This window comes from Mustelus asterias, chromosome 11 (assembly GCF_964213995.1).
Source record: "Mustelus asterias chromosome 11, sMusAst1.hap1.1, whole genome shotgun sequence".
Classification (NCBI taxonomy): Eukaryota; Metazoa; Chordata; class Chondrichthyes; order Carcharhiniformes; family Triakidae; genus Mustelus; species Mustelus asterias.
The window spans coordinates 95,154,451-95,168,591 of record NC_135811.1 but is presented as its reverse complement, the minus strand read 5'-3'; the positions used below and the strand labels follow the sequence as shown (position 1 = coordinate 95,168,591).

The window sequence follows — 14,141 nt, the reverse complement described above, 5'->3', positions numbered from 1 at the left end:
GGAGCTGAAAAAGGAACAAAATGATGTTCCAGAGGTGGGAATAGTGATGGCATAGATATGTGTCAATGTTCATCTTGGGGTCAGATACAAATCGCAAAACTGTGAAGAGTCTGATTTGGCCTCAGACACTGGGAGATGAATGAAAGCAGCAAGTAGGAAACAGAGGTTGTGGTGGGGATGAAAGACAATTTAAAGTTTATTTGAATCATAAGTAGGCTTACATTAACGCGGCAACAGAGTTACTGTGAAAGTCATCTGGCAGATGTAAAAGATCCCAGGACACTATTTTAGTTTATTAGTGTCACAAGTAGGCTTACGTTAACACTGTAATGAAGTTACTGTGAAAATCCCCTGGTCGCCACACTCCAGCGCCTGCTCGGGGACACTAAGGGAGAATTGAGCATTGCCAATGCACTTAACCAGCATGTCTTTCGGACTGTGGGAGGAAACCGGAGCAGCCAGAAGAAACCCACGCAGACACGGGAAGAATGTGCAAATTCCACACGGACAGTGACCCAAGCCAGGAATCAAACCTGGATCCCGGCGCTGTGAGGCAGCAGTGCTGACCACTGTGCCACCAAGCTACCCCGCAGTGAAGAGCGGCAGAGTTAGCCCCAATGTCCCAACCAATATTTATCCCTCAATTAACATCACAAAAGCAGATTACCTGGGTGTTATTATTGCTGTGTGTGAGTTTACTGTTTACAAATTAGCTGCCATGTGCTTAACCTACACATTTTTGAACACTAAGGGGCAATTTACCATGGTCAAGCAACCTAACCTGCACATCTTTGGCATGTGGGAGGAAACCAGAGCACCTGGAGGAAACCCACATAGACATGGGGAGAATGTGCATACTTCACACAGTTACCCAAGGCCTGAACCTGGGTCCCTGGCACTGTGGGGCAGCAGTGCTAACCACTGTGGCCACTGCACCATTCACATGTCAAACTATCATTCTGTCCTCACTGTCCCCCAGTTACTCACATTTCTTCAGAAATGCTGTAAAATCTCAGCAGGTCTGACAGCATCTGTGGAGAGAGAACAGAGCCAACATTTCAAGTCTGGATAAACCTTTGTCACTCTGACAAAGGGTCATCCAGACTTGAAATGTTGGCTCTGTTCTCTCTCCACAGATGCTGTCAGACCTGCTGAGATTTTACAGCATTTTCTGTTTTTATTTCAGATTCCAGCATCTGCAGTATTTTGCTTTTACTCATATTTCTTGTACGTTTTCTTCGTCACCAATGAATACTAAACGAAAATGAACATTTCCTTTGGTGTCTTCCTTAACATATTCACTGATCAATTCTATTTACCATCTCTGACACTTAATCACTTGAACTTCCTGAGTTTACTTCCTTAGTGTATTAGGTTGATTAAAGTGTTGGTCGTGGCTCAATGGTCAAACTCTCATTTCCTGAGCCAGAAGGGTTGGGATTTAAGTTCCATCCCGCTCACCAGCCTAGGTTGTCCATCATTGCTCCAGATGCACATGCAGGCTTCAGCACCGCAAGTATAGCATACAACCTGGAGACTGTTATCACAGATGCGATTTTGTCCATCAGTGCGGCTGATTGTCGGTTGTGTTAGTTACTAACACATTGGAGCAAACTGTGCCCAAACAAATGTCACAGCGCAAATCAGCAACAATAAATGATTGCAACGCTCCATTTTTTCTGGCAAAAGTATACCCCCAAAAAAATCTTGCTCGCGAAATACTGCAGTCTGTTGCTGGAAATCTGAAATAAAAGCAGAAAATGCTGGAAACAGAGGGAGAAACAGAGTTAGTATGACATTACTTCAGAGCCATGAATGTAAATGTAAGCCTTCCTTGTGACTAATAAATAAACTTTATGAAGTACCTTATTAAATCAGATAAGCTGATTGCGAATGGAAATGGGATGAGAAATGCAAACGCCTTGCCAGACATCTTACTGCTCAACTTCTCCAGTGCTGTTCTTTCAGGTTCCTTCTGCTTCAGATCTGCACTAGTGGCATCTCATCAAGAGCTTACTGCTCGCATTTTACCCCGCAGTAAATCTTGCTCAGCTAACACCTTTTATACCTCCCCAGCATCACAGCCTGCCACTCATTCATTGCTGAATTCTGATCCTTAACTGCCGCCTTGTCCCACCTTTACTCTGCTAGAGATAGATAGGTTTTGTTTAATAAGGGGATCAGGGGTCACGGGGAAAAGGCAGGAGAATGGGGATGAGAAAAATATCAGCCATGATTGAATGGCGGAGCAGACTCGATGGGCCGAGTGGCCTAATTCTGCTCCTATGTCTTATGGTCTCAGAAGTTACTCTTTTCCAATTCTTGTGCAACTCTCGCTCCTTTCATTACCTCCTTACTGCTGGAGCTCAATGCTCCCCAACACTTTGGAATTCCCTTCTCAAAGTCCTCGACACAATTTCAAACGGTTCCTCAAAATCTACTTCTTAAATCGCACTGCTGGTCACCTTCACAGCCCTCCTCCCAAACTCCAGCTCACTTCACCTCAAACTGCGGTGGAACATGTGTCTCAACATGAAGTAAGAAGTTGTTATTTCCAGTGAGACATGTGTAACCTTTAAAATAATTCACACAAAGTAACTCCATTCATTTTATACTTTTTCCAGGAGAACAACGTGACTTATAAGTTTGGACCTTCTCATAATCAAGCGATGCATTAGAACAAGTACTTTGTCTCGCCATTCTCAGATTCGGAAAATCTGACTCACTCGGACTCTGCCCCCCGGGGGTTCAAGCCAGGGGACAGGGAGACCTGGTTTCCCTTTCTGAGGAAGCTGCGTGGTCCGTTCATGCACCCTCTGGGTTTTGAGCTGCTGCTGGACCACAGCAGCAGCAGGGAGGACTCTGATCCCAACTACGCATCACTGGAACCCCACACTGAATCTCGAACAGCGCCCCCTTTGCAATATGAGTCACAAGGTCAACGGTATCATGTTGTAAACAACCATGTCAGCTACCATGGGTGGGGTTTTGCGTTTCGACACAGCACTGTGAATGGTCTGCAGTTGTTTGACATCAGATTCCAGGGGCAAAGGGTCGTCTATGAATTAAGTATCGAGGAGCTAAACTCTGTTTATGGAGGTGATACCCCATCCTTAATGAGAACCAAATTCTTAGATGGTCATTATGGGATTGAAAAATCCTCCAACGAGCTGGTGAGAGCAGTGGACTGTCCCTACGCCGCAACATACTGGGACACCTTTCACTTAATAGAGAACGAGAAACCGCAGAAGATCCCAAATTCCATTTGTATATTTGAACAGAACTGAGAGCTGCCCCTCAGGCGTCACTATTCCAGTTGGTACACAGTCCCTTCTTATGGAGGACTGTTTGACAATGTGCTGATCATCAGATCAGCAAAGAGCTTCAAGTTTTTAGGTGTCCAGATCACCAACAACCTGTCCTGCTCCCCCCCCCCCCCCCCACCCCCCCATGCCGACACTATAGTTAAGAAAGCCCACCTACGCCTCTACTTTCTCAGACCAAGGAAATTTGACATGTCAGCTACGACTCTCACCACTTTTACAGATGCACCATAGAAAGCATTCTTTCTGGTCGTATCACAGCCTGGTATGGCTCCTGCTCTGCCCAAGACTGCAAGAAATTACAAAAGGTTGTGAATGTAGCCCAATCCATCACGCAAACCAGCCTCCCATGCATTGACTCTGTCTACACTTCCCGCTGCCTCGGCAAAGCAGCCTGCATAATTAAGGATCCCACGCACCCTAGACATTCTCTTCCACCTTCTTCCGTCGGAAAAAAATACAAAAGTCTGAGGATAGGTACCAACTGACTCAACAACAGCTTCTTCCCTGCTGCCATCAGACTTTTGAATGGACTTACCTTGCACTAAGTTGATCTTTCTCTACACCCTAGCTATGACTGTAACACTACATTCTGCACTCTCTCCTTTCCTTCTCTATGAACGGTATGCTTTTTCTGTATAGTGCGCAAGAAACAATACTTATCACTGTATGCTAATACATGTGACAATAATAAATCAAATCAACTATGATTACATCTTTGATTACATGTTCCACAACAATGGGATGACTGAGACCAAGGTCCACAGCAATGTGGTTGACTCTCAACTGTCCTCTGAACAAGGACAAGTAGGGATGGGCAATAAATGCTGACCAGCAAGGTCACGGGCATTCGGCCTCTGATATTCGGGTAAGCGTTCTCCAAGGCGGCCTTCGCGACACACGACAGCGCAGAGTCGCTGAGCAGAAACTGATAGCCAAGTTCCGCACACACGCGGACGGCCTCAACCGGGATATTGGGTTCATGTCACACTATTTGTAACGCCCACAGTTGCGTGGACCTGCAGAGTTTCACTGGCTGTCTTGTCTGGAGACAATACACATCTTTTTAGCCTGTCTTGATGCTCTCTCCACTCCCATTGTTTTGTTTCTTAAAGACTTGATTAGTTGTAAGCATTCGCATTCCAACCATTATTCATGTAAATTGAGTCTGTGTCTTTATAAACTCTGTTTGTGAACAGAATTCCCACTCACCTGAAGAAGGGGCTTAGAGCTTCGAAAGCTTGTGTGGCTTTTGCTACCAAATAAACCTGTTGGACTTTAACCTGGTGTTGTTAAACTTCTTAGCAAGGGACGCCCATGCCCCATGAATGGATGACAAAAAATGTTGATCCAGCATTTGCTCTTTCACCCCAAAAAGCCCTTGTACAGTGATGCAAAACGTGATTGATCCTCAAGGCAGGAAAGGGTGGCAAAGGGTTACCCCCTGGTTAGAAAACCCATGCTGAGGAGACCACTTAACAGTTAAAAATCTCAGAGAGTTCTCAGAATAACTGCAGCACTGGGAACATCGGCGTCAATGTATTTCGAACCAATCAGCGCCAATCCTTTCCTCCAACAATAAAACATTTCGACTTGCCCTGATACAAAGTTGAGGGAAGGCAGAGAGACAGAGAGCCCGCAGCGTGCTCCCGACATCATGAATTTGAAGGTTTTGTTCGCTGTGCTGGCGGTGGCTCTAGTCGCGATCATTGCCCTGAATTGGATCTTGCTGGCGGGCTTATATAAGTCCCCACACTGTGTCCAGCTCTATGACTACAGTACTGAGCTGGAAGTGGCGCAGGAGGCCGAGGTGTTTGAAGATCTGAGGCAGGAGGAGCTGGGCAGCATTGTGAAATACCTCAAGCAGCAACTGGGGGTGAAGCTAGTGAATTGCAGCGAGGCTCTCCCGTCTGAGAACTTCATTTACACCATCGAGTTACAAATCCCCCCGAAAGGGGAAGTCTTGAAGTTCCTGGAAGGACTTGGAAGTCAGCCAAAGAGGGAAGCCAGAGCTGTGGTGATATTTGGGGCTCAGGCTGATCCCAACATCACGGAATACATCGTGGGAGCCCTCCCGGCTCCCAGTTACCACAAGGACATCACCTCCCAGCAATACCAGAAGCTCAGCTTTAATTCCAGACCACTCACCTCCTCTGAATACACAAATGCCGTTTCCAGAATGGGGCTGGAGAAACTTTCTCGACTCCTTCGGGAAAGTTTTGGATCGGATAGGGAACATCTGACTCACCTGGACTCTGCCCCCCGGGGGTTCAAGCCAGGGGACAGGGAGACCTGGTTTCCCTTTCTGAGGAAGATAAGCGGTACGTTCATGCACCCTCTGGGGTTTGAGGTGCTGCTAGACCACAGCAGCAGCAATGTCTCTGAGTGGAGTGTGAAGAAAGTCTTTTACAATAACCAGTACTTTGAGAGTGTTGAAGAATTGGTGGATCGCTATGATCAGGGGACCTTGCAGAAGATCAAACTACATCGGGAGGACTCTGCTCCCAACTACGCATCACTGGAACCCCACACTGAATCTCAAACAGCCCCCCCTTTGCAATATGAGCCACAAGGTCAACGGTATCATGTTGTAAACAACCATGTCAGCTACCATGGGTGGGGTTTTGCGTTTCGACACAGCACTGTGAATGGTCTGCAGTTGTTTGACATCAGATTCCAGGGACAAAGGGTCGTCTATGAATTAAGTATCGAGGAGTTAAACTCAGTTTATGGAGGCGATACCCCATCCTTAATGAGAACCAAATTCTTAGATGGTCATTATGGGATTGGAAGATCCTCCAACGAGCTTGTGAGAGGTGTGGACTGTCCCTACGCCGCGACATTCTTGGACACCTTTCACTTAATAGAGAGCGAGGAACCCCAGAAGATCCCAAATTCCATCTGTATATTTGAACAGAACCGAGAGCTGCCCCTCAGGCGTCACTATTCCAGTTGGTACACAGCTCCTTCTTATGGAGGACTGTCTGACAATGTGCTGATCATCAGATCAGTATCCACCATGGGCAACTATGATTATATCTTTGATTACATCTTCCACAACAACGGGGTGATTGAGACCAAGGTCCATCCCACAGGGTACGCGCTCACTTCATTTCTTTTTGACAAAGGACTTACCTACGGTGGAAAACTTCAAAAGGACGTTTTGGGGAATATTCACACCCATTTCCTACACTTGAAGGCTGACTTGGATATAGTGGGTAGGTCCCAGGTGAATTTCAAATGTGCATGGCTGTTCGCGTTTAATTTCTCTATCGGGAAGTTTTATCTATGGAGATGATTTAGCCGCGAGTCTCGAACTTTCTTCATTCGTGAATGTTTAAGAGTCCGTGCAACTTGAACCGTTGTTAGTGAATACACATGGTATCCGGAAAAGAGCCATAAATAGGTTTCTAAACTGTGTAAAGTCCGTGGCGAGGAATTCTATTATTTCAAGAATCTCTCTGATAGCCAAAGGCTGAAATGTCTTCGTCCCTGAAAAAGAAACACCAGATTTCACCTCACTCTTTCCCATTCATTAAAGAACAGTCAACGACTACCTGGTCACCTGGCAACCATCACTTCAATCCCATCTGCTTTAACTTACATTGGGGTGGCACAGTGGCACAGTAGGCACTGCCTCACAGCACCAGGGACCCAGGTTCAATTCTCGGCCTCGGTCACTGTGTGGAGTTTGCACATTCTCCCCGTGTCTGCATGGGTTTTCTCCGGATGCTCCGGTTTCTTCCCACGGTCCAAAGATGTGCGAGTTCGGTTGATTAGCCAGGCTAAATTGACCCTTAGTGTGTCAGGAGGATTAGCAGGGTAATATTTGAGAAGAAATATGTTTACATATTTATATATTACATACTGTGGTATACATATTACATATGTTTAAGAGAATATTCCACTAGGTGGCAGGGTTAGTAGTAGTAGTAGCAGAGTTACGGGATAGGGCCTGGGTGGGATTGTGGTCGGTACAGACTCGATGGGTTGAATGGTCTCCTTCTATACTGTGGGGGTTCTATAATTCTACATAGTAGTTTGTTATGTGAGACCTTGTCGAAAGCCTTCTGAAAGTCTAAATAAGCCACATGCACTGGTTCTCCGCAGTTAACTCTACTAGTTACAAAGGGGCCGTAGAGATTAAAATCAATGGCAAAAGTACAGTGTTTGTGATGGGGATCTAATGTAATGGCAATGTACCCAAAACTGAATGCTGGAAAGGCCATCTGGCCTTTGCTGCAATTGTATGCTGCAATCTGACAAGAGTGGTTCTGAGGTAAGTGTCATTAGCCTATGTGTACAAACTTGGGAGCTTCATTCAACTTCATTCCATAACTTTTCTTTTTAATTTTATTATTATTCGATAGCTACTGAATTCATTGATTTTTTCTCTTGTTGCAAATGTCCAGCTTGTTAGCTGTTCCAAATCCTGTCTGCGCCCTGACAACAGTCATTTCTTTAACTCAATATCAAATGTGACAAAATCTCTGGTAAGGTCACTAAACATCGCGTAAAATAATTAACGTCTTGTGAGAAATACCTTGCAATAATCTTCATAAGTGAGCTCTTGTCATTTTGCCAGGAGTTTTGGGTTTGTGAACTTTGGTAATTAATCTGTTCCTGATTTCTATCTTTCTTCCAACTTCTCTGCTCATGGGTAATTTCAGCGAGTGCTGGATCTTGTCCAGGGTACTTTAGCTGACGCACTGCAGAAGGCTGTGGTTTTGGACAGAGAACAACAGCAGCACTTTGCATCAGGACAACTTGCATCAGTGTCCCCATCGCATTTCAAAGAGGCTGGGTGGTCTAGACAGCTGAAGCCGTGGCTGGCAATCGTGGGACGAAGGGAGAGAAACATAGAAACTAGAAGCAGGAGTTGGCGATTCAGCTCTTCGGGCCTGCTCCGCCATTCATTTTTATCCTGGCTAATCATCGAATTCAGTATCCTGATCTCGTCTTCCTCCTATTTCCCTTGATCCCTTTAGCCCCAAGAGCTATATTTAATTTCTTCTTGAAATCAGACAATGTTTTGGCCTCAACTACATTCTGTGGTCGTGAATTCCACCCACCCACCACCCTCTGGGTGAAGAAATTTCTCCTCACCTCAGTTCTAAAAGATTTACCCCTTATCAAACTTTGACCCCTAGTTCTGGACTCCCCCACCATTGGGAACATTCTTTCTGAATCTACTCTGTCTAACCCTGTTAGAATTTTGTAAGTTTCTATGAGATCCCCTCTCGCTCTTCTAAACTCCAGTGAATATAATCCTAGCCGATTTAGTTTCTCCTCATATGACAGACCTGCCATCCCAGGAATCAGCCTGGTAAATCTTCGCTGTACTCCTTCTATAGCAAGGACATCCTTCATCAGATAAGGACACCAAAACTGCACACAATGCTCCAGTGAGGCCTCACCAACACACTATACAACTGCAGCAAAACATCCCTTTACCCATATTCAAATCCTCTCACTATAAGGCCAACATACCATTTGCCTTCTTTACTGCCTGCTGTATCTATGTGCTTACTTTCAGCAACTGATGCACGAGGACTCCAAGGCCTCGTTGAGTATCCACCTCTCTCAATTTACACCCATTCAAGTAATAATCTGTCTTCCTATTATTGCTACCAAAGTGGATAACCTCACATTTATCCACATGCAGATGCCCACACACTCAGCCTGTCCAAATCACACTGACGCATCTCTGCATCCTCCTCTTAGCTTACCCTCCCACCCAACTTTGTATCATTTGCAGATTTGGAGATGATACATTCAGTTCCTAATCATTAATATATAATGTGAACAGTTGGGGTCCTAGCATAGATCACTGCGGAACCCCACTAATCACTGACTGCCAATCAGAAAAAGACATTTATGCCAACTCTTCGCTTCCTATCTGCTAACCAGCTTTCTATCCATCTCAAGATATTACCTGCAATCCCATGTCTTTTAGCTTACATAGTAGTTTGTTATGTGAGACTTTGTCAAAAGCCTTCTGAAAGTCTAAATAAACCACATCTACTGGTTCTCCTCAGTTAACTACTAGTTACAAAGGGGTCATAGAGACATAGAGATTAAAGCAATGGCAAAAATGCAGAGTTTGTGGTGGGGATCTAATGTAATGGCAATGTTCCCAAAACTGAATGCTGGAAAGGCCATCTGACAAGAATGGTTCTGAGGTGGAGCTAGGTTTCATTGGCCTATGTACACCAACTTGGGTGCTTCATTCATTCCATAACTTTTCTTTTTAATTTTATTATTATTCAACAGTCATCCACTCCCAGTTAAGATTCACTTGTGATGATATTAACTTCTTTTCCAACTGGTGGCACAATGGGCGGCACGGTGGCACAATGGTTACCACTGCTGCCTCACCGCAACAGGGACCTGGGTTCGATTCCTGGCTTGGGTCACTGTCTGTGTGGAATTTGCACGTTCCCCCCATGTCTGCATGGGTTTCCTCCAGGTGCTCCAGTTTGCTCCCACAACCCAAAAGATGTGCTGGTTAGGTGCATTGGCCATGCTAAATTCTCCCTCACTGTACCCGAACTGGCGCCGGAGTGTGGCGACTAGGGGATTTTCACAGTAACTTCATTGCAGTGTTAATGTAAGCCTAATTGTGACACTAATAAATAAATTTTAAACATGACCCCTTGCCTCCAGTCACCTGCCATTTTAATTTATCATCCCACCATTACCCTGATGTCTCTGCCCTCTGCATTTCTACATGGTTCCAATGAAGAACAACTTAAGCCTAAAGGAGCAGCACGTCATCTTTCAATCATTTTACACCCTTCCGGACTCAACACTGAATTCAACAATTTATAACTACAACCTCTGCCTCCATTTTTCTTTTTTTTGTTGTCTTTCTTGGATAAAAGCTGGATTCTGTTTTTCACAATTACACCTCTATCAGATTCAGCTTTTGATTGTTTCCTTGACCCATTGCCATATCTCCTTATGCCTTACACCATCATCCCTTTTCTTATTTCATCTTTCCTGCCTTTCACCCTTTCACAGAACTCCTTGTTTTTTCCTTTTCCCCTCCCCCATTTCCCTGGCTCCATTCTGACATTTCTAGTTTTTTCCACTTCTGAAAAAAGGTCATTGACCTCAAACAGTAATTCAATTTTTCTCTCCGCGGGTGTTGCCAAGTGTGTTGAACGTTTCCAGCCTTTTCTCTTTTTAGAATGGGGATTCTGTTCATTTAAATACCTTCTTGCAGTTCTGCAGTGCAACATTCTTGGAACACACAAATACTTTATTGTAAGTGGGGGAAGTGGGATGAACGTATTCCTGCCACATTTAAATAAGAAATAATGATGGCAGCTTGCAGAAGGCTGGCTGCAGCTGTGGTGTATTACAATCCTAGCCCATTTTGAGGCTATTCCAGATGTGGAGTACCCCCATTTACTGCTTTCAACCTCAGATAGAGAAAGGCAGATTCCAAAGACACTTAAATGGGTCTGCATAATTGATCAGTCTTTCCCCAAAGTAGAAGAACCATTCATGCTTCCTCTGAATAACTTGTTTAATAAGTTAGAGGTAGATTGTAATTTTAAAGTAAATTTTATTTATTAGTCACGAGTAGGCTTGCATTAACACTGCAATGAAGTTACTGTGAAAATTCCCTAGTTGCCGCACTCCGGGTACACTGGGGGAGAATTTAGCATGGCCAATGTACCTAATCAGCACATCTTTCGGACTCTGGGAGGAAACCGGAGCACCCGGAGGAAACCCACGCAGACACGGGGAGAACATGCAGTCTCAGCACAGACAGTGACCTAAGCCGGGAATTGAACCCGGGTCCCTGGCGCTGTGAGGCAGCAGTGCTAACCACTGTGCCAATTTTTTCAAGTTTTGCAAGGTACCAAGTGAAAACATCTCCGTTATTTACTCCCCCATTGAAAGAAAGTACAGTGCCAAGTTTTTTGAGTAATTGATCCAGAAAACTATGTGAGACAATATGAATTTTTAAATATACAAATATTTATGAAAGGACCGACATGCAATTCAATCTCTAGGTGAAATATGTAAATTGTAATATTAGGTAGATCTAGGAAGAGGAAACAGCCAAGTCTTATTTCTCACAGAGAATCCAGGTTTAAGTTTTAATTGTTGCAGAGATGATTTTCTAAAAATGATACCCATCAAATATTGAAATAAGGTTACCACTAAATGAGTGAGATTCACTCAGCTTGTGAAACTAGTCTAATCTATCTGATTTCTCATTAGATACTTAGAGTAAATTTCAAGACTGTATAGTTAATTTCTTACATACAGTGATGTTACATTAGTATTAATGAAATCACCCCTATTAATGTCCCACATTTGGTGAAAAGGCCACTTCTTATAGAAACAAAGAAGGAGCAGGAGGAAGCCATTCAGCCCTTTGAGCCTGCCCCGCCATGCAATATGATCATGGCTGACCATCCAACTCAATAGCTTGATCCCGCCTTCCCCCCATATCCTGTGATTCCCTTCGCCTCAAGTACTATGTCTAACTGCTTCTTGAAACATTCAATGTCTTGGCCTGAACTACTTCCTGTTGTTGCGAATTCCACAGGCCGACCACCCTCTGGGTGAAGAAATTTCTCCTCATCTCTGTCCTAAAAATTCTACCCTGTATCTCAGACTGTGAACCCTGGTTCTGGACACATCCACCATTGGGAACAGCCTTCTTGCATCTACCCTGTCTAGTCTTGTTAGAATTTTATAGGTTTCTATGAGATTCCCCCCTCATTCTCTGAACTCCAGCTAATACAATTCTAATTGACTTAACCTCTCCTCATATGTCAGTCCTGCCATCTCAGGAATCAGTCTGGTAAATCTTCTCTTCACTCCCTCCAGAGCAAGAACATCCTTTCTCAGATAAGGAGATCAAAATTGCAGGTAATATTCCAGGTGTGGCCTCACCAAGGCTCTGTACAATTGCATCAAGATACCCCAGTTCCTGTACTCGAAGCCTCTCGCTATGAAGGCCAACATACCATTTGCCTTTATTACTGCCTGCTGCACCTGCACGCTTACCATCAGTGACTGGTGTACGAGTAAACCCAAGTCTCGTTGCACATTCCCCTCTCCTAATTGATGGCCATTCAGTTAGTAATCTGCCTTCCCGTTTTTGCTACCAAAGTGAATAACCTCACAAATTATACTGCATCTGCCATTCATTTGCTCACTCACTCAACTTATCCAAATCACAGTGAAGGATCTCTGCATCCTCCTCACAGTTTGCCCTCCCACCCAGCTTTGTGTTATCTGCAAATTTGGAGAAATTAAATTTAGTTCCCTCATCAAAATTATTAATATATATAGTGAATAGCTGGGGTCTCAGCACTGATTTCTTCGGTACCCCACTAGTCACTGACTGCCATTTGGAAAGAGACCCATTTATTCCTACTTTTTGTTTCTTGTCTGTCAACCTGTTTTCTATCCATCTCAATACACTACCCCCAATCCCATGTGCTTTAATTTTACACGCTATTCTCTCAGGTGGGACTTTGTCAAAAGCCTTGTGAAAGTCCAAATAAACCACATCCATTGGCTCTCCCTCATCAGCTCTATTAGTTACATCCTCGAAGAATATAATTGAATTTGTGGCCTGACTAGGCCCAGGAAGGTGAGGCCTCGGTAACGGGTTATGGCCAAACTTTTCCCTTAATCAGCGAGTGGATAGTTCCATGTGAGATAATATGACTTTGAACCTAAAGGTTTTCTGTCTCATTGTGGTTTTAGTTATCAGTGCTTGTGTTGTATGCTTTATGTGCTGGTTTTAAATAGATGCATTTGTACCAATATTTTTTGGGTGTGTATCCTATTATCAGGAAATTTACCTTGCTGTGAAGGAGGCTAAACTTCAACTTGTCTTTGAGAGAGTTTTCTGACTTTCAAAAAAAAGGAAGAATACTTTCTGTGCGTTTAGAGGAAAATAATTATTTTAACTTCAAATATTCTTGCATTATGGCCATGTTCTTTCACACAGCAGATGAGTCATACACTTCATGCAAGACTGAATTTACTCTCAGTTGCAATATTTGGCTAATTTGAGAATGGGTGACATATTTGTGAGAATTCATGGAGCTGGCATGTGTCACACAATGTAAGGGGCAAGACACTGGAAAGGCAGAGAAATACATTAATGAAACTGACTTTCAGAGGCCCCTAAGTGAATGCAACAAAAGAGGGAAAGGCCCCTTTGTACCCAAGGCAGGAAACTTCAAAAAGTGCCTTCTGTGCTGTGTAGAGGAAGTTACCAGTGACATTGATTTTCTTTTCTCCCTAATCTACATCACCTGCAGATGTGGGGTCACTGATGTGGGGACACATGTACTTTGATGACTTTCTACTTTATCTCCACCTTGTCTTCTAACTCATCTGCTGTTTGTGCAACATCCAGCCTCGAATGAACCACAAATTCCTTCCATCAAACACCGAGAGGACCAAAACCATCATCTTCAGCCGCCAGCACAAATCTGTATCATTGCCATTTTCTCTCTCCCCTTCCCAACCATGCACTCCTATCTTGATGTACTTTCAATCCAAAGTTTAGCTTTTGACCTCATCCTCTTCATCACAAAGACTGCCTCTTTTCAGGTTCCTAACCTGGGCCTCTGACGGAAATCTTTGTCACTTCTTTGGACACAGGTGAGGTCCCTGAGGATTGGAGGATAGCGAATGTGGTCCCGTTGTTTAAGAAGGGTAGCAGGGATAACCCGGGAAATTATAGGCCGGTGAGCTTGACGTCCGTGGTAGGGAAGTTGTTGGAGAGGATTCTTAGAGACAGGATGTATGTGCATTTAGAACGGAACAATC

At 44.2% G+C, this 14,141-nt stretch overlaps 1 protein-coding gene across 1 annotated transcript in view; it reads left to right on the top strand.

The window, feature by feature from the left end:
- Positions 1-4,929: 4,929 nt before the first annotated feature.
- Positions 4,930-14,141, top strand: part of LOC144500685 (amine oxidase [copper-containing] 3-like) — a 39,455-nt gene continuing 30,243 nt past the window's right edge. Inside the window, exon 1 of the mRNA XM_078223998.1 lies at positions 4,930-6,541. Coding sequence (XP_078080124.1) covers positions 4,981-6,541 — 1,561 coding nt within the window. The 5' untranslated portion in view covers positions 4,930-4,980. The remainder of the gene's footprint in view (positions 6,542-14,141) is intronic.